We start from the raw sequence: 22,940 nt of genomic DNA, 5'->3' as shown, positions 1-22,940 counted from the left end.
TCAGTAGTATGTATATAATATAATATAATATAATATAATATAATATAATATAATGTTTTACAGTGAACTATTAAAAACTAGAATTTAAAAAGCTAGAATTATAATCAATAGAATTGCACATTTCTAAAATAAATGTTGTTTTATCTAAAATATTTTAGATATTTTATTATTAATATATAATCAGTATATACTCAGTAGTATGTATTTAATATAATATATAGTATATATAATAGTTTTACAGTGAACTATTAAAAACTAGAATTTACATAACTAGAATTATAATCAACAGAATTGTTCATATTTATATATTTATATATATATATATATATATATATATATATATATATATATATATATATATATATATATATATATATATAAATATAAATATATAAATATGAACAATTATATATATATATTATATATATATATATATATATATATATAACATACTTTAAAATAGAATTTATTCCTGTGATGAAAAGCTGAATTTTTATCAGCTGTTACTCCAGTCTTAAGTGTCACATGATCCTTCAGAAATCATTCTAATATGCGGATTTATTATTAGAATGATCAATGTTGGATAATATCAACAGTTGTGCTGCCAAATATTTTTTGGAACCTGTGTTTTTTTTTTTTTTTTTTTTTTTTTTTTTTTTTTTTCAGGATTCTTTCATGAGTAACAAGTTTAAAAAGTACAGTGTTTATTCAAAATATAAATATTTTATAACAATGTAAATTATTTATTATTAACTTTTAATAAACTTTTAATTATTAACTTAATACATCCTTGGTGAATAAAAGTATTAATTTCTTAAAAAAAAAAAAAAAAAGAAACAATAAAAATGTACTGACCCCAAACTTTTGAACGGTAATATAATATAATATAATATAATATAATATAATAATGTGTGTATAGTCAACAGTATGTTTCCACTACAGCTCTAATACATTAGATTTTAATTAATTCCATTTAGCCCAGGTTTAGTGTTGTTTTTCATTATAGAGGTTATAATGTAATGTAATATAATATAAATATGTGTGTGTATGTACATTATATACTGTGTAATGTAATATAATATTTTATAATATACCAAATATAGTTTTACACTAAGACTAGTATTTAAATAATTAACATAAACATTTTTATATATTTTATTAGTAATATTGATTTATATATTTAGGTATTTTATTAATGTAATACAAATATACATAATTACTGTAGCTAAACTAGTTAATATGATGTAATGTATTATATAGTATACTAAATATAATAGTTTTACAGTGTTTAAAACTAATAATACTAGTATTTAAGTTAAATTATAATGTATGGAATTTTACAAAACATTTTTGTTTGTGTTCACATTTTATTATTTTATTATTAATTGGTAATATTTATGTATACATTTATACTTTTTAATTAATATGTCATACAAATCTCCATAATTACTGTAAGTAATATGTAATGTAATATAATATTATATAGCATACTAAATATAATCGTTTTACCGTATTTACAACTACTAAAAACTACGATTTAAATAATTAGAATTATAATCAATAGAGTTGCATGTTTCTAAAATAAATGTTTTATAAAAAATGTTTTTATATATTTTATTATTAGTATATAATCAGTATATAATCAGTAGTATGTGTTTAATATAATATGATATATAATATAATATAATATAATATAATATAATGTTTTGCGGTGAACTATTTAAAACTAGAATTTAAAAAGCTAGAATTATAATCAATAGAACTGCACATTTCTAAAATAAATGTTGTTTTATATAAAATATTTTAGATTTTTTTTATTAATATATAATCAGTATATACTCAGTAGTATGTATTTAATATAATATAATATAGTACATATAATAGTTTTACAGTGAACTATTAAAAACTAGAATTATAATCAATAGAATTGTACATATTTATAAATCAATTTTATTTTTATTTTTATAAAATATATTATATTAATATTTATATATAAATATTAATTAATCTTTATATATTAATGTAGTTTTTTATGAATGTCATACAAATATACATAATTAATATAACTAATCAAGTTAATACAATGTAATATAATATTATATAATATACTAAATATACTTAAATATACTTTGTATGCTACTTTTAATAGTTTTAAATACTGTAAAAACTATTAAAAGTAGCATTTAAATAACTAGAATTATAATCAATGGAATTGTACAAATTTATAAAATACATTTTATTTTATATAACATATTTTTATATATTGTGTTATTAATAATCTGTAATATCTGTTTATGTATGTATGTAGTTTTTTATTAATGTCATACAAATATACATAATTACTATAATTAATCTAGTTAATATAATATATTAAATATAACAGTTTTACAGTATTTAAAACTATTAAAAACTAGGATTTAAATAACTAGAATTCTAATCAATAGAATTGTACATATTTCTAAAATGTTAATTTCTAAAATATTTGTATATATTTTATTATTAATAATCAGTCATTTTAATTCGTATGTCTTACAAATATACATAATCACTATAACTAATAATATATATACCCATTGTAGATTTTGTTCTCAGAACATATACAGATATTTTTAAAGTGTGTTTTTATATTATACATTTGTATATATATATTTATGATGTATAATTAATAGGGATATGTTACATTAGGAGAGTTGTTTTATTTATAAAATATGGCTGTTTATTTGTTAAAAACTGCAATCAAATCATTTATTCAGCATATGATGATTGGTTAATTAACCCAAAAGCAATTAATTGCATTTATTAACATTTGCTGAGAAGAATGAACTGCCAGTTGAAATACATTTTTGATTAATTTAATTTGCTAGATTCTAATCGCATTATTTTTACTTGATAAATTCATGTTTTGAAATGCTAACTCTTACAACATGAAGAAAATGATCAGTTCTTGCGGAATATAATAATATAAATATTAACTCAGTGGAGCCATTTATTTCTTGTCTTCACCAGACACAAGATGTTTGTATATGTCAGAGTTCCTGTTTCCCGGAGCTGTGAACGCCAATCACACATTGTGCTTCTTGCGAACCGTGTTGTTAACATTGTCTTTAAAACACACTTCACAGCGGAATGCCCCGTGGATCTGGCCCATCAGACCACTTGAACACTGAACATAAACACACATTCATGGAGTGAGAGATTCCTTCAGTCTGCTCTTGCACTCATTCATCTGTTTCTCTTCTCCTCAGGATTCTCAGTTTTATGCTGCATTTTAAATATGAGCATTTAGGAGTTCTATGGAAGCAGATTTTCACACATTGTAACCAGCTGTCCAAATATTTGTTGTTTTTTTCCCTCATGGAACTGACACTTTTCTCAAATCTGTATAATTAGACATAGACTTGTATGTTTTTCTAGAAATAAGTTCATCCTAAAATAAAATTTCAGTCATTAGTTATGAAACCAAAAAACAGTAGCAAAGTCTAAATTCTGGAAAAAACAAAAAAAACAAAATCTAAAAGTGCTCAAGTAAAAAAGCAGTTTAATTTTTAATTCTGTATGTTCTGCAAGTAAAATGGCCTGGATATGTATATAGGTCAGGCATAACATGATCAAAGTGGCCCAGCATAGTGTCCAAAATCCTTGCACACACACAATCCTTTGGGTGTTGCTGAGTGGAGTTTGACGTGCAGAGGTGTTCTCAAAAACCCCAAACGGGGCCAGAGCTCGCCTCTAAATCACTCTATCACTCGGCCTCCGAGCGCTTGAGAAAGCATAGGTTGTGAAGCGTTCATGAGGATGGAGATCAGAATCGAAAACCACTGCTGTTATCGAGCAAAAGTGAGCACAAACTACCAGCCAAGTCTGAGGATCCAGTTCGTACTTTTCCCACAAAATGTTTTCCAAGGTCAAAACCGCAGTGCAGTACACGCTGTAAATTGTATCACATAATATTTAATACTCCCTTCCCTCCGTCTCTCGTGTCACGCAGGTGCAGTACTCCGATCGGCAAACTGACAAAGAGTTCATGACCTACCTGACCCTCTCACCTGTGCAGATGACTTTCCACGGCATTGGGAGCTCCATTCCAGCTAGCCACGACCAGGTTATCTATCTATCTATCGTTCTGTCGTTCTATCTATCGATCTATTGATCTATCTATCTATTGTTCTGTATTGTTCTATCTATCGTTCTATCATTCTATCGTTCTGTCTACCCTTTCATTTTATCATTCTATCTATAATTTTTCTATTGTTCTGTCCATCATTCTGTCTATCCTTCTATTGTTCTTTCTATTGTTCATCTATCTATCTATCTATCTATCTATCTATCATGCTGTTGTGCTATTGTTCTGTCGTTCAATTTATCATTCTATCATTTTTTTTTCTATCATTCTATCATCGTTCTATCATTCTTTTTATTCTTTCATTCTTTTGTTTATCATTCTATCTATCATTTTTTCTATTGTTCTGTCCATCATTCTGTCTATCCTTCTATTGTTCTTTCTATTGTTCATCTATCTATCTATCTATCTATCATGCTGTTGTGCTATTGTTCTGTCGTTCAATTTATCATTCTATCATTTTTTCTATCATTCTATCATCGTTCTATCATTCTTTTTATTCTTTCATTCTTTTATCATTCTATCTATTTATTTTTCTATAGTACTATCCATTGTTTTATATCTATCTATATCTATATCTATAATCTATCTATCTATCTATCTCTTTTTTCTTCATTTTATCTGTCCTTCTATCGTTCTTTATATAGTTTTCATTCTATCTATCGTTTTTCTATCATACTATCCGTGTTTGTTTTATCCATTGTTTTATCTACCCTTCTATTGTTCCTTTTATTGTTCTTTTTATTGTTCTTTAATTCTATCTATCGATCTATCTATCTATCTATCATTCTATCGTTCTGTAGTTCTCTCTATTGTTTTTTTCTATCGTTCTTTCTATCCTTCTTTCATTCTATCTATCATCTATCTATCATTCTGCAGTTCTCTCTATTGTTTTTTCTATCGTTCTTTCTATCCTCCTTTCATTCTATCATCTATCTATCTGTCTATCTATCTATCTATCGTTCTGCAGTTCTCCCTATTGTTTTTCTATCGTTCTTTCTATCCTTCTATCATTCTATCGTTCTGTCTCAAATTTTTTTCTGTTGTTCTGTATCATTCATATCGTTCAATTTATCATTCTGTCATTTTTTTTCTGGTCATTCTATCCATCGTTCTGTCTATCATTCTTTTTATTCTTTCATTCTTTTGTTCTGTCATTCTATCTATAATTTTTTCTATCGTACTATCCATTATCTATTCTTCTATTGTTTTTTCTATCTTTTTTCTGTCGTTCTAGCCATCATTCTAACTTTTTATCGTTCAATCTATTGTTCTTTCATTCTATCTATCTGTCTATCCATCTATCTGTCTATCTATCTGTCTTATCATTTTTTCTTTTTATCTGTCCTTCTGTCGTTCTTTCTGTCGTTTTCATTCTATTGTTCTATCACTCTATCTTTTTTCTATCGTACTGTCCATTGTTTTATCTACACTTCTATTGTTCTTTCTATTGTCCTTTCGTTTGATCTATCTGTCGGTCTATCTATCATTTTTTCTTTATTCTGTCTGTTCTTCTGTCATTCTATCTATCTATCTATATATCTGTCCTTTTGTTTTATCTACACTTATATTGTTCTTTCTATTGTTCTGTCATTCGATCTATCTGTCGTTCTATCATTTTTTCTTTATTCTATCTGTCCTTCTGTCATTCTTTCTATCTATCTATCTATCTATCTATCTATCTATCTATCTATCTATCTATCTATCTATCATCATCATTTTTTCTTCATTCTATCTGTCCCTCTGTTGTTCTTTTTATAGTTTTCATTCTATTGTTCTATCACTCTCTTTTTTCTATCGTACTGTCCATTGTTTTATCTACACTTCTATTGTTCTTTCACTCGATCTATCATTTTTCTTTATTCTGTCTATCCTTCTATCACTCTTTATATCTATCTATCTATCTATCTATCTGGCTATCTATATCTATCCATCATCTATCTATCATCTATCCATCTATCCATTTTTCTATCTATCGTTCTATCGTTCTTTCGTTCTATCATATCGTTCTCTGTCGTTCTATCGTTCTCTCATTTTATCCATTGATCATTGTCTATCTATCTATCCATCTATCTATCTACCATTCTGTATATCATTCTGTTGCTCTATCTATCATTATGTATGCAGTTTTTAATGAACAAAATATAAAACAAACATTTATTTCAAAGACATATAGAAAACTCTCTCAGACAAAAGATTTCAAATTATGAAATCACTGTAGCGCCAGTTGGCTGATACCAGTTGGTTCTTATTTTTTACGTCTAATCCAGTGACTTTCAGACATTGTCAGTGTGACTTAAGTGCCCAGGGGTTTTGTGTTTCTTTGTTAAATGAGTTCCAGATACAGATGATTTTAAAGAAATGATTTCTTCAACAGACTGGTATTTCATCACCTTTTTCCCATGGTTTTTCGAGCCAGTTGCCGCATTCCATGCTGATTCGTTGATTGCTTTGGAATACAAAACTAATAGTGGGAAAATGGCAAACCGAATGAGACATTTGTGCTGACAGATCTGAAAGCATCTCGGAGTGTGCTGTCATTAAGAGGTGTTCGTTAGGAAGATTCATTGGGGAGAACATGTTGTGCACAGATATTTTATTGCATTGTTTGTTTGCAGAGTTTCCCTGGATATATCCGACTATCCCGCAGCCAGTTACTTACTAGAACAGTTTCAACATTCAGGCAATCGGAACACGCACAGCCATTATCCCCATTGTTAATGATAAGCGTGGTTTAGTGAGAGACCAGACCACGTTTGATTAGGTTTTCTTTTTTCATTTTTCTTGCAGTAATTATGAAACAAAAAGAGTCCTAGGATCTGGGCTAGCTAGTATTCATGAGGTGGCTTATTGTGTAGTGTCATCCATGCAGAAAAGCGGTTGCTTACATTATCTAATCTAAACATAGGACGCTCTTTTGTTCTGCCCTTCAAAGCTCCACTCTCTAATAAAGCCCGTTCTATAACCAGTAATAGGGATTTCTGTTGTGGGGACACAGCCTCCAGAGCAAAATGAAGGCAATATAGGCCATGGACTTGTTGTTGCCAAAAGCACTGGTGCATGACCGACTGTTAGGGAGCCTTTCTTTTCCAGATTCCTTAGTACAGTGGCGTCCAGCCACAAAAGGAGTCAGAACAATGAACCCAGGGTGGTTCTGGATTGTGACACTTTTTGGCCCAACTTGCTCCACTGCCCCACAGTTTGCAGTCACTGCTTCAAACTATAATCCACTTCTGCAAGAATGAAAGCAGGGCTCTTTCTCTGTCACTGTGTAGTTTGTGGTAACCAAGGACTGGTTCACACTTTTTACTCTCTTGAATATTTCTCAGAGTGGATTTATTTCTGTATAGGAAACACGTGGAGACCTTTTGTGACAACATGCCCCAATAGTAGAATGTGTTGTCATGCTTGATGTGGTAGTTTGTAATGTGCAAAAATATGAAACTGTTCTTCCCTACAAAGGCAAAACTCTAAAAACTTCACGTTTTGTCCCAAAATTATCTCTGACGCATGCTCTTTCCTGTAACAGACGAGTTTGTCTCAACTGCTCTGATTTAAAAAATATGTATAAAATCAATCAAAATTAAGTTAAAAATATTTCTTTTTTATTTGTAGTGTTGGCAGCAAGGTTTTGGCCTACAAATAAATATAATTAAGAAATTATATAAATGCAAATAGCATAATAAAGAAATTAATGCAGGGAATGAGGAGAGGGTAGCGTCTTCTTTTTCAAGTTTTTGTATTATGTCACAGAGTGGTGTGTGAATTCATAACAGAATTGATAAAGCACAACTCCCTCACACTTTCAGCACTCATGCATCCCAATATGAGAGCTTTACTATCACTGAACGACACTCTGGCAACCAGGCACTTCTCACTGTACTCCTCCTCTAGCAACAACATAACGATTGATTTGCTCTTATGAGACAAGAGTATGGATTCCCAGATGTCTATATTTTGGAAGAGGTTAAATGAGTTTATTGTGCTTTGACTACATTAGGTAATTCTAGTGGTGACGACAACCATAACTATCACTTCAGCAAGCTGTGTCATGCTCTGTAAGATGTCAGTGTCTTTTCATAGCTTTTGCTGGCTTTGTCACAGGTCCATTGTTTTTGAATCTCAGTGGTACTTCTGCTGTATTTTCACACTTAAAACAATAATTTGCTATCCCTCTTGTACCATTGTCCTCTTTTATGCTAAGAAACAAATCTCCTTTCTCTCAAGTGGTTCCATTGTTGCGAGCATTAAGTCTGAGTCAGGAAATTACTTGTCTTTAAATGTACTTGTTTTTTGGTTCAATATATAAACCTGTTGATCAAAAATTGCCTTAAACCTACACTATTTATTTATTTTTTAGTTTTATTTAGTAACTTTCAGGAGGGTATACTCATTTTTGCAACATTTTTTTTACTTTGATAAGAAAATCTTTTTTTCTTAAATAATTTTGACTTTCCTCTTTGATAATTGATCAAGTAGGCTTGTTGGGACATCATATCTCCAAAGAACGCTAACATGTCTTCTAAGTAAAGAGTAATTTGTGAATTTAAGTTTTAGAGGGGGTATACTCATTTATGCTGTGCACTGTATATATGTATGTTTTGTGTGTGTGTGTGTGTGTGTGTACTTGTTTTTGCTACATTGGATAGTAAAACCTGAAATTTTTGACATTGTGGGGACCGGCCTGTGGTCCAATGTTAAAAAATGATTAAAAATAGTAAATTATGTTTATCTGAAAGTGTAACGATGCAAACATGTTTTCTGTGAGGGCTAGGTTTAGGGTTAGGGTTGGGTTAGGGGATAGACAATATCATTTGGTCAGTATAAAATCTATAGAAGTCTATGGAAAGTCCCCACAATTCACAAAAACAAATGTGTGTGCGTGTGTGTGTGTGTGTGCAATAATTGGATGGTAATAGTTACTATGAAATAGACCTTGTACCAACTAGCCCTGGTTTACCCTAAAATGTTTCAAGCAAAATAAAGCACTTTCCATTAAGACTATGAGATTAACAGCTCAGAGTAGGTGGACATGCGTGATCATGGTTGAGGAATCAACCTCACATGTATATGGATGAGGTTTGTAAAGCATGTGGGCTGAGGCACGTGTGCCTGGGATGTTCAGATCGATTGTCTTATCTCACTAACTATATAGCCAGTGGGAATGTGATGGGATCCATTGATAACTCTTTCCTGGAGATTACCAGTATACTGCCATTCAGCCCATAGAAGAAGAATCTATCAGTGTGTAACATGTTTTTTAATCCATCAGAATTGATCTGTCTTCTTGATTAACTTTCTGAAACCAGCTACAGTACATTTTGTATTGCATATCTCGCAGACGGCAATAGGATTTTGAATGCTGATTGGACATGAGCCGTGTCCAACCATAGCAGTCCCAGGTCACTTTTTGACACGTAGTTATTGGTAGAATTGACAGAGTCCCGCAGAGAGCTGTGTAGAGTTGCTCCTGCACTTTCCTGGCTCCTGGAGAGCCTGTCAGTTCACAGGGCCCAGGGCCCTGCTCTTTCTCACTGCCGATGAAGGCCTCAAGCCCCCATAGCCTGACACCCCTCCTGCCCTGATCCTTGGCCCTCCATGTGCATTCCTGAAGGGCTTGGGCGTCTTAGATATACAGCTGAGCGCCCCCGCCGACCCCGTGCCAGCTACGCAATGCCATCTGCCCAACATATGTTTGTATTCACTCGTCTGCCTTGAGCAACGAACTCACCGGAGGCCAAAATACATACTTAGCTGCGTGTCTTTCTTGGTTAGTGTCTTTTTTTGAATGGCGTATATGTAGGTTTTGATTCTCTTAATCGATTTTTGTGTCATTGTTAGTGTGGTTATGAAAGTAGCACTTCAAAAGTAGCTTGAACCGGTCCAGGATGTTGATCCCAGAGTGTTTGATTCCAGGAACGGCGTGTCCATTTTTGGCTTGTTAGGGCGTTTAAATTGTCCATGTTCTGCAGAGCTGAAGTAACATAAGTGTCAGCCCGCAGCGGCAACAAACATGTCAAAGCGGGGAGCTCACAGAGTCCTGCACGAGGTGTTGCTTATACAACATGGAGGCCCTGAAATCGAATGTGACAGGGCGAATTTGGCTGCTGCTGCGTGTGCACGCTGTGCTCAGCTGGCTGCTCTTTTCCCAAGAGCCTTTGCATCCAGCCTTCAAGCTGAGGCCTGGGAATAGTGCAACCTCATACATCAGGGGAGATCTGAAGTTGGCAGTTTCTGAAGTTCTCAAATGAAGACTAAGAGCTGACCGGCAAAGGCCAGAAGTTCTCGAAACTCAACTACGGGTTGGCTGCTTTCTTTTTTTAGTCCTATAGAAAAAAATATAATAGCCGTTTGGCAGACCATTTAGAGCAAGAGCAGCAGAGTTGGCCTAGTTAAAAGGGATATTTCAGCCAAAATTAAACTTACTCTTTCCAAATCAGAAGATGATTTTAAAGTCATTTTTCAACTGTTTTTGTCCAGTGAGGTTTAAAACAATGTTGGACCCCACTGACTTTCAATTTTAGTTGTTTTTTTTTTTTTAGTTACTCACCCAAAAATTAAAATTTCCCCATGATTTACTCACCATCGAGTTATCCTAGGTATATATGACTTTCTTTTTTTTCATATAAATGCAGTCTGAGTTATATTAAAAAATGTCCTGGCTCTTCTGAGTTTTATAATGGGTGTTGAGATTATGAAGTCCAATAAAGTGCATCCATCCATCAAAAAAAGTACTCCAGATGGCTCCGGGTGTATAATAAAGGCCTTCTAAAGCAAATTAATGTGTTTGTGTATGAAAAATATCCATATTTGAAACTTTATAAACCGTAATCTCTAGTTTTCTCTAACTGCTGTATACGCATTCACGAGAGAGTGGCGTTTCAACAGATGACCTAGGATGTAGAAAAACGTGGTAATAAACAGAAAAGTGCTGTGGAGAGAGCAAAACAAAACACCAGTCACAATTAGAAATACAAAACAAGGATTTATAGTGAAAAATGTCAGAGGATTTCAATATAAGCTAAGAGAAGACTGGTTTTCTTTTGCTGTAAACAAAACTTGATTCTCGCAAGACTAGCATATTCTCACCAGAGCTTATGCTACGCCTACATCCTACATCATCTGCTGGAACGCCACTCTCTCATGAATGCATGTACGATAGAGATTACAGTTTTAAATATGGATATATTCCTTACACAAACACATCGATTCATTTTAGAAGGCCTTTATAAACCCCTGGAGCCATGTGGAGTACTTTTTATGATGGATTTATGTGGTTTATTGGGCTTCAAAATCTCAACACCCATTCACTGCCATTATAAAGATCAGATTATAAAAAGATCAGATTATAAAAGCCAGGACTTTTTTTTTATATATATATAACTCCCGACTGTATTCGTCTGAAAGAAGAAAGTCATGTACACCTAGGAATGCTTGAGTGTGGGTGAATCATGGTGTAACTTTCATTTTTGGGTGAACTATCCCTTTAAGTTTCAAACATTATCAAGAATAGTGCAAGCTACAACAGAAGATGCATTCTTGTGTGTTCCCTGTTCCATTTTTGGGTGAACTGTTTCTTTAAAATTTCAGCCAGGTTGTTTGTGTTCAGTCTGTGGGAAGCATGAAAAGTTCTGAAAGGCTAGTTTTTTATTTTCACATTACTGTACAACATCTCCGCTTTGACTTCCTAACAGTACTGAGACATTGTTCTAGAGCAATTAATTGTAGCCGTTGGATCTTGTATGTTTCATTATGTGCTTGTTTGTTTGCAACAGGAAGCCAGTTCATGGTGAGAATGCGTTCCACTTGTTGGGAAATGGCTCTTTCATTATGACAAGCGAAGAGAAAGTGATTGTGCGACAATTCGGACACCTGTTGAGAGGATGGGCAGCTATTGACAGGCCTGATTCATGGCTGAGAGGCTGCTCCGTCCGTCTTCAGAAGATCTCCCGCCGGGTGCTGGGCCGTTTGAAGTCTCCTCCGGCCCAGGGCTGGAGACGTTAGTACAGCAGGCCGCCTCTGTCAGGGGTCTCGGCATGTTACCCAACTCGGCAGCTGTTCTCGTCTTCTCTCTTTGACACGGACTAAGCCTTGCATAATGTCTCTGTCGCCCACAACGGCACCTGTAGGAAATCTGTTTACGTAAAAACGCAACCAAAAGGGCCTTACCTAATCTACATTGTTTGGAGGAGGATTATTTTTCAAAGAGGATTGTTTTTCCAAGACTGATCGTGCTTTTAAAGTCCACTAAGTAAAGACCTGTTAATTGAATTGCAGGATGAGGGAAAAGTTCATGTCAGACATTAAAAATAGGCTCAAACGATATTAAAAAGGTTTAGGGCAAATTAAGATAAATTATAACAGACATGGATTGGGTTATCCAACACATTCTAATATGGAAGTGTTTATAATGGTAGTATTTGCTGTAGGGTCTTTAACAAATAATTATTTGAGTAAAAAAAAATGTTTTAGAGTAAAGGTACTGTATTACAATAAAGAGATTCACTATTGAGAACAATGAGATTAACAATGCTAAATTTTGAAACATTCATTTTGGGTAAAAATTTGCTTAGTTGTTATTAAAACAATGCCACAATTAGGACTGTCACTAACGATTATTTTACTAACGGTAATCGAGTAATCGGATGATTATTAATTTTGTTGTAACAAAAATAGACCTAAGTGAACAATAGCCTTATTTAAAATGACTTAAAATCTTTGCAGTCACTTTTGATTAATCTAATGCATCCTTGCTGAATTAAAATATATTAATTTCTTCCAAAAAAACGACTCACCCTAAAGTTTTTAATTGTAGTGTAAATACACCAAATAATGCCATAAATGAAAATAGTAAAAATAGCAAGAAATTCAGTACATGTGTAATCATAAGAGCTGCTCTGTCTATTTATCCTTATTCTATCAATGTTTTTATAGATTGGACTAAAGTGGGTATCTATATGAGTACAAACAGACTAGAAGTTCTTGGAGTTGGTATTGTGTTGAAGCCTTGGTCATGTGGTTTCCCCCCACGGAACGTTTCCTCCAGTTTCTTGCCTAATAGTAGCAGCTGGATTTTCACTGACCTTAACACTGGTCACACAGAAAGACTCGTGTGTGGAATCACATGAGCTTGTTATATTGGGATGGGTGCGCTTTTGAGAGAAATGACAATACTTCAATATGACTTAAATGGGTTTCTTCACTTTTAGTGAAGACTCAGTTTCCATTTGACTCGTTTAAGATGTTTAGTGTCATTTAACATTGCTCATTCATCCCTTCTGCTTCTGGACATTCATCATCGACCGCTCGGGTCGAATGTCAGCTCTTATCACCGCTCGCGACGTGTCGGGTAGAAAACGAATAATGATAACGCAAGGTCGCGGTTTAGCGATACCAGTCCCAGTCCATCCCCCAAAGTCTGTTTTAGAGGCGGCTTTTCCCCATGTTTGGAGCCCCTGCTTTCAGCAGGAGGTAGCAGGTTGATCAGCACCCATTTGTCAAGCGGTCCCACACTGCGCCGAGACCCCATTAGCCCGTCTTTGAACGTCGCTGTCTCAAACCGTCCCATCGAGACCCCCCTGACGGCCGGTCGCACCAGCAGCCCGCGGGCTTTGGTGAGAAAACAAAGCCCTTCCATTGCACCATCACTCACCCTCGCATGTCTGTCATCTGTTTTTCTTAGGAAACGACTTTCAAAGTTGGCCGCATTAGAATGCGGGGGACCTCAAACGAAGCGTCAAGAGATGATAGGGCGAAGGGGAGGGAAACGTCTTTTCTTCTTCCCTCATTGACCCCCCTCCAATGCCCATCCCTCAACAAGCTTTGAATCGACCTGCCAGAGGATACGATTGTCGGGCCACTAATCTAAACATGAACTTGCACATTAAGGGCAACTTGTTGATACCTAAAGAGGCCTCTCCAAACACAAAGGGTTTGATAATAGGACATTAGCACCTTGACGGACTCTTAAGTGCCAGACTCATTGGAGTTCACTACTCACCACTCGATTTTTTTTTCAAAGCCACAAGATTTTAATCTCAGTTTCACTTTGAGTTTAGTTTCACACACGTGTTTGCTCTGGTGTTGAATTGTGCAATAAGCATAATACAGTTGGTTTGGCTGTGATTCACCAAGATGAAATGACCAAATTTGTGTCAGGTTTTACAGGAATTACCATTTAAATAGGGCTCATTTTATACATTTATGCAGCCTTGGATCCAAGCGATCTCACGCGCTAAATGCCAAACGGCTCCTTTTTAAGATTTTTATTAAATTAACCCATATTTATCTATTTGTTTTGTTTTTCCCTTAAGTTTCAAAATAAGTCTGTCATGCCCATAGTCCAAAGTTGCGAGGAATGTTTGTTGGATTTTGTCAGTTCACGTCAAAACTGGTTTTCATTTTCGGTTTGTTAATCTTTGTTAAAAAGCTTTTGTTTATTCTTCGAGGAGCAAAACAAAACAAAGGCTTAGTAGCAGAGTGAGAACATATGTTTGCCTTATCTGCAAGTTCATTGCATATGTGGGTGTTAGTGGTAAAATGATTATTTCGGACCACAACACCTCCATCCAATTCTTCTGACACAAAGCTGCTGTTTTTTCACACCCTTGCCCTTGTGTGCTAAGTGTTACGTTCATTAGCACCTTGGTGCCAACAGAGCACAGTGTTTTGCCAATGGCCATTGATTAGTGTTATCTGGGGAGGTGTGTGATTTTACTGTTTTCCCAAACTGAAGAGTGAGCAGTGATTATCAGTTAATCAGTTCAAGTCTAAATTAAATTATGTTTGGTTCCTTTGAAATGGATAAACGAGTGAGTTTTACAAAAAAGTGTCATGCCCCTGTGGTTTTACTCCAAAATTAAATGAAAGAAATTAAATTTTATTTCTTTTATGAAAGAAATGAAAGAAAGAGATTATATTTTGACCAAAAAAAAAAATAAAAAACAGCTATCTTAAACCATTCTGAAATATATACATTTGATTGATTAAAAAATCCTAAAAGCAAAAATAATTATATGCCATTTTGCTGCTCAAGATTTATTATTATCAGTGTTAAAATGCTTGACTATATTTTGTCTTTACTGCCACTTTTGATCAATTTTAAGCACCCATGCTGAATAAAAATAGTAATATGTAATAAAACTTACTCTAAACCTATATTTTTATATTTTTTCTTTCTTTGCAAAGAAAATGTTGAAAATGCGAAATAATTTTATTTGGTATATATATATATATATATTTTGTTAGGAATTTTCTGTACCGCCTTTAACAAAAGAGAATCATTATTGAAAACAATGTTCAGTTTGGAAACTGAAATTGCTTAATTTTCATAAAACATATTGCCAAAATTAGGGCTGTCACTAACAGTTATTTTGGTAATCGAGTAATCAGTCGATTATTCTGATGATTAATCTAGTAATTGTATAATTAGCATTAATTTTGCGGTTATAAAAATTAGCCTTATGCAAACAGTGTCTTTAAAATGACTTAAAATGCATATTTTGCATATAAAATATTGTATTACAGTATAGAGATTCACTATTGAGAACAATGAAATTGACAGTGCTTAATTTTGAAACATTCCTTTTGGGTAAAAATTTGCTTAATTGTTATAAAAATACTGCCACAATTAGGGCTTTCACTAACGGGTATTTTGGTAATTGAGTAATCGGTCGATTATTCTGACAATTAATCAAGTAATCGGATAATTATCATTCTTTTTGTAGTAATAAATTAGACCTAAGCGAACAATGTCTTTAAAATGACTTAAAATGCATATGTTGCATATAAAATACTGTATTGCAATAAAAAGATTCACTATTGAAAACAATGAGATTAACAGTGCTCAATTTGAAAATGTCATTTTGGGTAAAAATGTGCTTAATTGTCATTTAAAATAATACCACAATTATGGCTGTCATTAACGATTATATTGGTAATTGAGTAATCGGTTGTTTATCCTGACGATTAATTGATTAATCGGATAATTATTAAGGCGGCAACGGCCTGACGATTCTTCCTTGTTTAATATTGACTAAACAACATTTTAATTCAAATATCCACTTAATCTTTAATATTTGGCCGCTTCTTTATGACAGAAATGCTACAGCCACCACAATATCTTGAATATGTGGACATCAAAACTTTTATTTCTAAATCATGATGGACAGTTAGCATATTGAGAAAGACATTGATATATTCTTTTGTGTTTGCATAGGATTATGAATGATTTACCCACAAACCTGATGAAATGGTGCACGTTGTGTTCCCAAATGAACGTTATAATAAACCCAAACTTTTGGGTTGGACACGCTCCACACATGTAAATATTAACTGTTTTTGCGGAGCAGCATTTACTGTAAACGGAACCGCTCTAAAACGCACATACATAACAAAGCGCATATATTAAACCTGCAATGCATATATTTGTTTAATTGAACCGTAGCGTGACAGCCCTAACCACAATACAAAAATAAGTAAATAAATAAATTTGGTTCCTCCTTTTCTAAAAACGAAATATAATCTCTTTATTTTTTATTTGAATTTTGAAATAAGCTAAGACCGGAGTTGTATTGTGACATGCCTGTCTAAGTTACTCTTTTGTAAGTATTTTTCCTGTATGAATCCTTTTCTCATGGTTACTTGTACAACTGCAGAAGTCAGCGCTCTTCTGTATTCTGAAGGTGAGAGGAAGGAGAGCTTTGTTAAACTACATTTACAAGCCCTTGGGAATGACTGGGTTTCATATGCAGTCCAGTCTATAGGCCTGAAATAGTCTCTTGATTCCAGTTTTCTCGTTCGCCGTCGCAGCAGCACCGAAAGACTCATTCAGGAGCAAACTAACTCTGACATTTGGAGATTCCTTCCCTGAAACAAACCCTATCCTTTGTCTGCTTTCTTAGTTACGCTTTAGTGCAAAAACCAGGGATTGAGATCCTCTCTTAACTTGATATGTGACACGCGTCTTGCGGTTAAGAGCTGCTCTACATTAATCATCGCCGAGTGTTTCTCCTGAGAACCAACTTTCAGTGGGTAATTGTAAGCATATACGAGACAATGAAACTCTTTGTTGTGTAATTAACCACAAGTAGTAGGAAACACTAGCCTAAGATGTGTTGATTTATTCATTTAAAAATAATTTTTTGACAACCTGTAATTAAGGGATGTCCTTCCCCAAATTATAGACTATTAGTTACGCTCAGTGTCTTCAGTGACAGCTTGAAAGTCATGGCTTGTTTAAAGTTGCATGAGAGGATCTGTTTGCTTTTAGTGTAATCAAAAATACAATAAAAACAGTAATGTAGTGAAATATTTTTCTGTTTTAATATACTTTAAAATATCATTTTAAAATTCCTGTGGTGGTTAGCCCGAGTTTTCTTTAGCCATTACTACAGTCTTCAGTGACACATGATCCCAAAATAGTTTTTTTGTAACAATGTAATTCTTGACTATCACTTTTTATCCATTTAATATCCTTGCTAAATAAAAGTATTTGTTTCTTTAAAAAACAGAAAAAGAAAAGCCATATTGACCCCAAACTTTTGAATGGTAGTGTATATTGTTACAAAAGATTTCTATTTTAAATAAGTCCTGTTGTTTTTAGCTTTACGGTAATCATAATTTCCTGAAAAAAGTATCACAGGTTCCAAAAAAAATTTAGCAATACAGCTGTTTCCAACATTGAATATAAATCAGGATATTAGAATGATTTCTGAAGGATCATGTGACACTGATGACTATGGAAGCCCATTTCCCACTTTTTTTTTATCATTGCATGATATAAACTTTTAATTGTGAGTTATAAAATCAGAATTGCAATATATAAACTCACAATTTTGACTTTTTTCTCAGAATTTCTTTCTTGCAAATGCAAGTTTATATCTTACAATTCTGACGTTTGTTTTTGCAATTGCAAGTTTGTATCTCGCAATTCTATTTTTTTTTTTCACAATTGTAAGTTTGTATCTCATGATTCTGACTATTTTCGCAATTGTAAGTTTGTATCTCATGAATCTAGCTTTTTTTTTTTTTTTTTTTTTTTTTTTTTTTTTACAATTGAGAGTTTGTATCTTGCAATTCTGACTTTTTGTCACAATTTAAGAGTGTATCTTGCAGTTTTTACTTTTTTCTCGCAATTCTGACTTTTTTTTATCTTAAATGCGAGTTTGTACCTAGCAGTTTTTTCTTGCATTTGTGAGTTTCTCACAATTCTGACTTTTTCTCACAAATGGAAGTTTGTATCTCGCAATTCTGACTTTTTTTCTTGCAAATGCAAGTTTGTATGTCACAATTTTGACTTTTTTTGTTGCAATTGCAAGTTTGTATCTTGTGATTCTAACTTTTTTCATAATTGCGTATTTGTGTCTCGCAATTCTGACTTGTATCTTGCCATTTTTTTTCTTGCATTTGCGAGTTTCTCACAATTCTGACTTTTTCTCGCAAATGCAAGTTTGTATCTCGCAAATCTAACTTTTTTCTTGCAAATACAAGTTTGTATCTTACAATTCTGACGTTTGTTTTTGCAACTGAGAGCTTGTATCTCGCAATTCAATTTTTTTTTCACAATTGTAAGTTTGTATCTTGTGATTCTGACTTTTTTTGCAATTGTAAGTTTGTATCTCGTGATTCTAGCTTTTTTTTGTATCTTGCAATTCTGATTTTTTTTGTCACAATTTACGAGTGTGTCTTGCAGTTCTGACTTTTTTTCTCACAATTGTGAGTTTTTTGCAATTCTGACTTTTTTTTTTATCTTAAATGCGAGTTTGTATCTAGCAATTTTGACTTGCATCTTGCCATTTTTTTTCTTGCATTTGCGAGTTTCTCACAATTGTGACTTTTTCTCGCAAATGCAAGTTTGTATCTCGCAAATCTAACTTTTTTTTCTTGCAAATGCGAGTTTGTCTTGCAATTCTGACTTTTTTTTTCCAATTGTAAGTTTGTTTCTCACAATTCTAACTTTTTTTTTTACAGTTGTGTGTTTGTATCTCACAATTCTGACTTTTCGTCACAATTTACGAATGTGTATCTCGCGATTCTAAATTTTTTCACTATTGCTTGTTTGTGTCTCGCAATTCTGACCTCTTTCTTGATAAACTTGCGTGTTATAAAGAGAAAAGTCACAGTTGCGAGATATATACTCACAATTCTGAGAAAAAAGTCAAAATTGTGAGTTTGTCGCAATTCTAACTGTTTATTAAAATTGCGACTATTGTGAGTTTGTATCTCACAATTCACAATCTCAGAATTGTGAGTTTTGTGTCATGGAATTCTGAGAAAAAAAGTCAGATTTGTGAGATGAAAAAGTCACAATTACCTGTTATTATTATTATTATTATTATTATTAATTTATTAATTAATTTATTTTTTTATCAGTTATTCAGTGGGGGAGACAGGCTTCCATAGAAGGCTGTAGTAATGGCTGGTAAATGATTATTGAATGACATTTTAAATTATATTAAAACAGAAAAGTGTTTCAATTGTAATAATATTTCAAAATATTACAATTTTATTGATGAGCAGAAGACACTTTAAAGGAAATAAAAAATCTTATTGATCCCAAACTTTCGAGCTGTAGTGTATATGTTTTAAATATACAGCTAAGTTTAGACATTTTTTTTTTTGTTTTTAAATGTTTGTTTTTGAACAAAATTTCTCACTAGTAATTTATTTGATTGAAAATACAGTAAAAATGAAATATTAGTACAATTTAAAATAACAGTTTCTATTTTAATGTTTTCAAATGTAATTTATTCCTGTGATCAAAGCTACATTTTCAGCATCACTACTCCAGTCTTCAGTGCCACATGATCCTTGATGCTTATTTGCTCTTCGAGAGACTTTTTTTTTAATACTATCAGTGTGGAAAACAGTTGTGCTGCCAATTTTTTTGATGATAGGAGTGGCCACATGCATTTGTGAGCAAACATGTACATTCATCCTGTAGACCTGAGGATGAGAATTGTGGATTTCAAAGCAGGGGTTCATTAGTCGCCCAATCAATTATAAGCACCTTAATCAGACTTATCTTATGGAAATGAGAGGAGCAATTTGAGATTGTTTTTCTGTCTGTCTGGGACCCCCTCTCATCTTTCAGACATCATGAAACGCCCGTGAACAACGAGTGCACCAGGGGTTAACGCGGATTACGACCGAGGTGTCACACACTCCTGCTGCTAAAGCAAACAACAGGCTTTTTGTGTGTGTGTGTGTGTGTGTGTCTGGTATGTCTTAAGACAAGGATCTTGATGAGTTGCCCTAATGTTGTCAGGATCCATATATGCGTGCGAGTGAATAAAGATGATGCTTTTCTTTTTATTTCAGTCTTTCTTTTTTAGATTATTATTAGAGGAGAATTTTGTCGTTGGTATTTCGGAGATGCACGTGCCACAGGATGTGTTTAGAGATGCATGACAGGGTTTTATATGTCAGATTAATATACCTTTTGCATTTTCTGATTGGAAAAGGAAGCTCTCTCTGCGTGGTCCTATCACATCTTCCTCTAGTCTCATGTGCATAGATTAGAGAGGAGGAGAGCACAGCCAAATCATACAGCAAAATTAATGATGGTGTTGTCAGTGTCTTCATGACATTTGTTTTGTATTTTTACTTTTTGGAAAGAAAGTAGTTTTATTCAGCAAGGATGTTTCTAGTTGAAAAGTGACAGTAAAGACTCTTTATGTTACAGAATATTTGCTTCAAATAAATGCTTTTATTTTGACATTGATTGAATTTAACAAGGATAATAAGGTGTTTCTTGAACACCAAGTCAGTATTTTAAAATGATTTCTGAAGGATCGTGTGGCACTGAAGACTGGACCAATGACTGCTGAAAATTCAGCTTTAAAAAAAAAAGTTTCACAGAAAGAAATTACATTTTAAAATAGAAAACTTTGTTTTAAATTGTATAAATATTTCACAACATTGAGACTGCAGCCTTGTGCATAAGACTAATTTTCAAAAACATTTTAAAAAATCATGTCACCCCCAAGCCTGTTTGTAATTATTAATGTTTTCAGTCAAAAAAAAAAAAAAAGAATATAAATAAATAAACATTATAAAATATCATTTAATATATTTAAAAATGCAATTTATTTTTCATAAAAGTGGTGTGCATTACTTTTGCATATGACTTTTGCACTGTATTACAAAAGCTATATTGGAAGTACAGATTACTATTATATTTTATAATTATTTTCAATTTTAATATATTTTATTTTACTTTAAATTTATCATAAGAGTGGCATGCATGACTTTTGCATATGACCTTCGCAGTACAATAAGGTAAAAATAAAATTAATATAATGTAAAATAGTTATTAATCAAAAAAAGTAACATAATTATTTTTCATTTTAATATATTTTAAAATTAACTTTATCATAAAAGTGGTGTGTATGAATTTTGCATATAACTTTTGCACTTTATTGTAAAAGCTTTAGTGGAAATGCAGATTACAATTACATTTTAATTATTATTTTCAATTTATTTTCAATCCATATAATGAAAGTTAATCAGCCAAAAAGCCAAATAAATAAACAAATAAATAAATAAAAAGTAATGTGTATGACTTTTGCACTAAAATATTTTTTTTCAATTTTAATATATTTTAAAATGTTTTTTTTTTTTCCATAAAAGTATTGCATGTGACTTTTGCACTATATTGCAAAAGCTATAGTTGAAGTACAGATTATAATTACATTTTAGCAATAATTTTCAATTTATTTTCAACCCATTTAATGAAAGTTAATTAGCCAAATAAATAAATAAATACACCATAAAAGTAATGTGTATGACTTTTGCACTAAAATAATTTAAAATAATTATTTTTCATTTTAATATATTTTAAAATATAATTTGTTTTTATTTTTTCATTTTTTTATTTTTTTTTTTTTTTTTTTTTTATAAAAGTAGTGTGTATGACTTTTGCACTATACTATAAAAGCTATAGTGGAAGTGAATATTATACTTACATTTTAACAATTATTTTCAATTTGTTATCAATCCATATAATGAAAGTTAATCAGCCAAAAATCCCAAAAATAAATAAATAAAAACACCATAAATGTAATGTGTATGACGTTTGCACAAAAATAATTTCAAATAATTATTTTCCATTTTAATGTATTTTAAAATGTAATTTGGGGCAGATTGCAATTGCATTTCACATTTACATTTAAATATTATTTTAAATTAAATTTGTTTCTATTTACACAAATGGCTTCAAAGGACTTGGAATATTATAGACCATTTTTTTATGAAAGTTTTATATTGTATTTTTTTATAATTTGACACCCAACAGCCCAGTCCCCATTTCTTGAGAAAAGAGCAGCAAGGAACATACTTGAAAATGTTTTAAGCAGAAGAAAGTTGCAAGTTTGAAATAACATGACACATGATACAAGTAATCAATGACAACATTTTCATTTTGGATTGAACAGAATATACTTATTTAGAAATGCTTACGAATTTATTAATTTACATAAATCGTGTGCTTGCAGTTTTGTAGCTGCATCTGATAATACTGCAGCATTATACAGACAATCTCCATACCGACAGGTACTTGATTTCTGGAACAGGATGTAAACCTTGAATAAAATAACTCTGTTTAACATCAAGGCTAGTAAGCACGTCATAAAAATATTCTGTATCTTTGGAGTCATGTATCTTTGAAATCCAGACGTGTAACCTTGCGAGTATAACGGGATGAGACTTTGAAATGAGATTTGCAGGATGAAAAGACGGTGCATTGATTTATAAGAAGTCAGTGGGCAAGAAAATGTTTTCAGAGGCTGGAGAAGGCCACAAGGTCCGCCATTAATCCCCT

General features: G+C 32.4%; 1 protein-coding gene across 2 annotated transcripts in view; it reads left to right on the top strand.

Moving 5' to 3' along the window:
* The window catches only part of stau2 (staufen double-stranded RNA binding protein 2), a 170,939-nt gene that overhangs the window by 113,264 nt on the left and 34,735 nt on the right, over window positions 1-22,940 (top strand). For both annotated transcript variants that reach the window (XM_051098721.1, XM_051098720.1), the window contains exon 13: window positions 3,989-4,102. In XM_051098721.1, coding sequence (XP_050954678.1) covers window positions 3,989-4,102 — 114 coding nt within the window. The remainder of the gene's footprint in view (window positions 1-3,988; window positions 4,103-22,940) is intronic.

This window comes from Labeo rohita, chromosome 24 (genome assembly GCF_022985175.1).
Source record: "Labeo rohita strain BAU-BD-2019 chromosome 24, IGBB_LRoh.1.0, whole genome shotgun sequence".
Lineage (NCBI taxonomy): Eukaryota > Metazoa > Chordata > Actinopteri > Cypriniformes > Cyprinidae > Labeo > Labeo rohita.
Note: the sequence above shows the minus strand (reverse complement) of the source record. Positions and strands in the feature narration are given on the sequence as shown.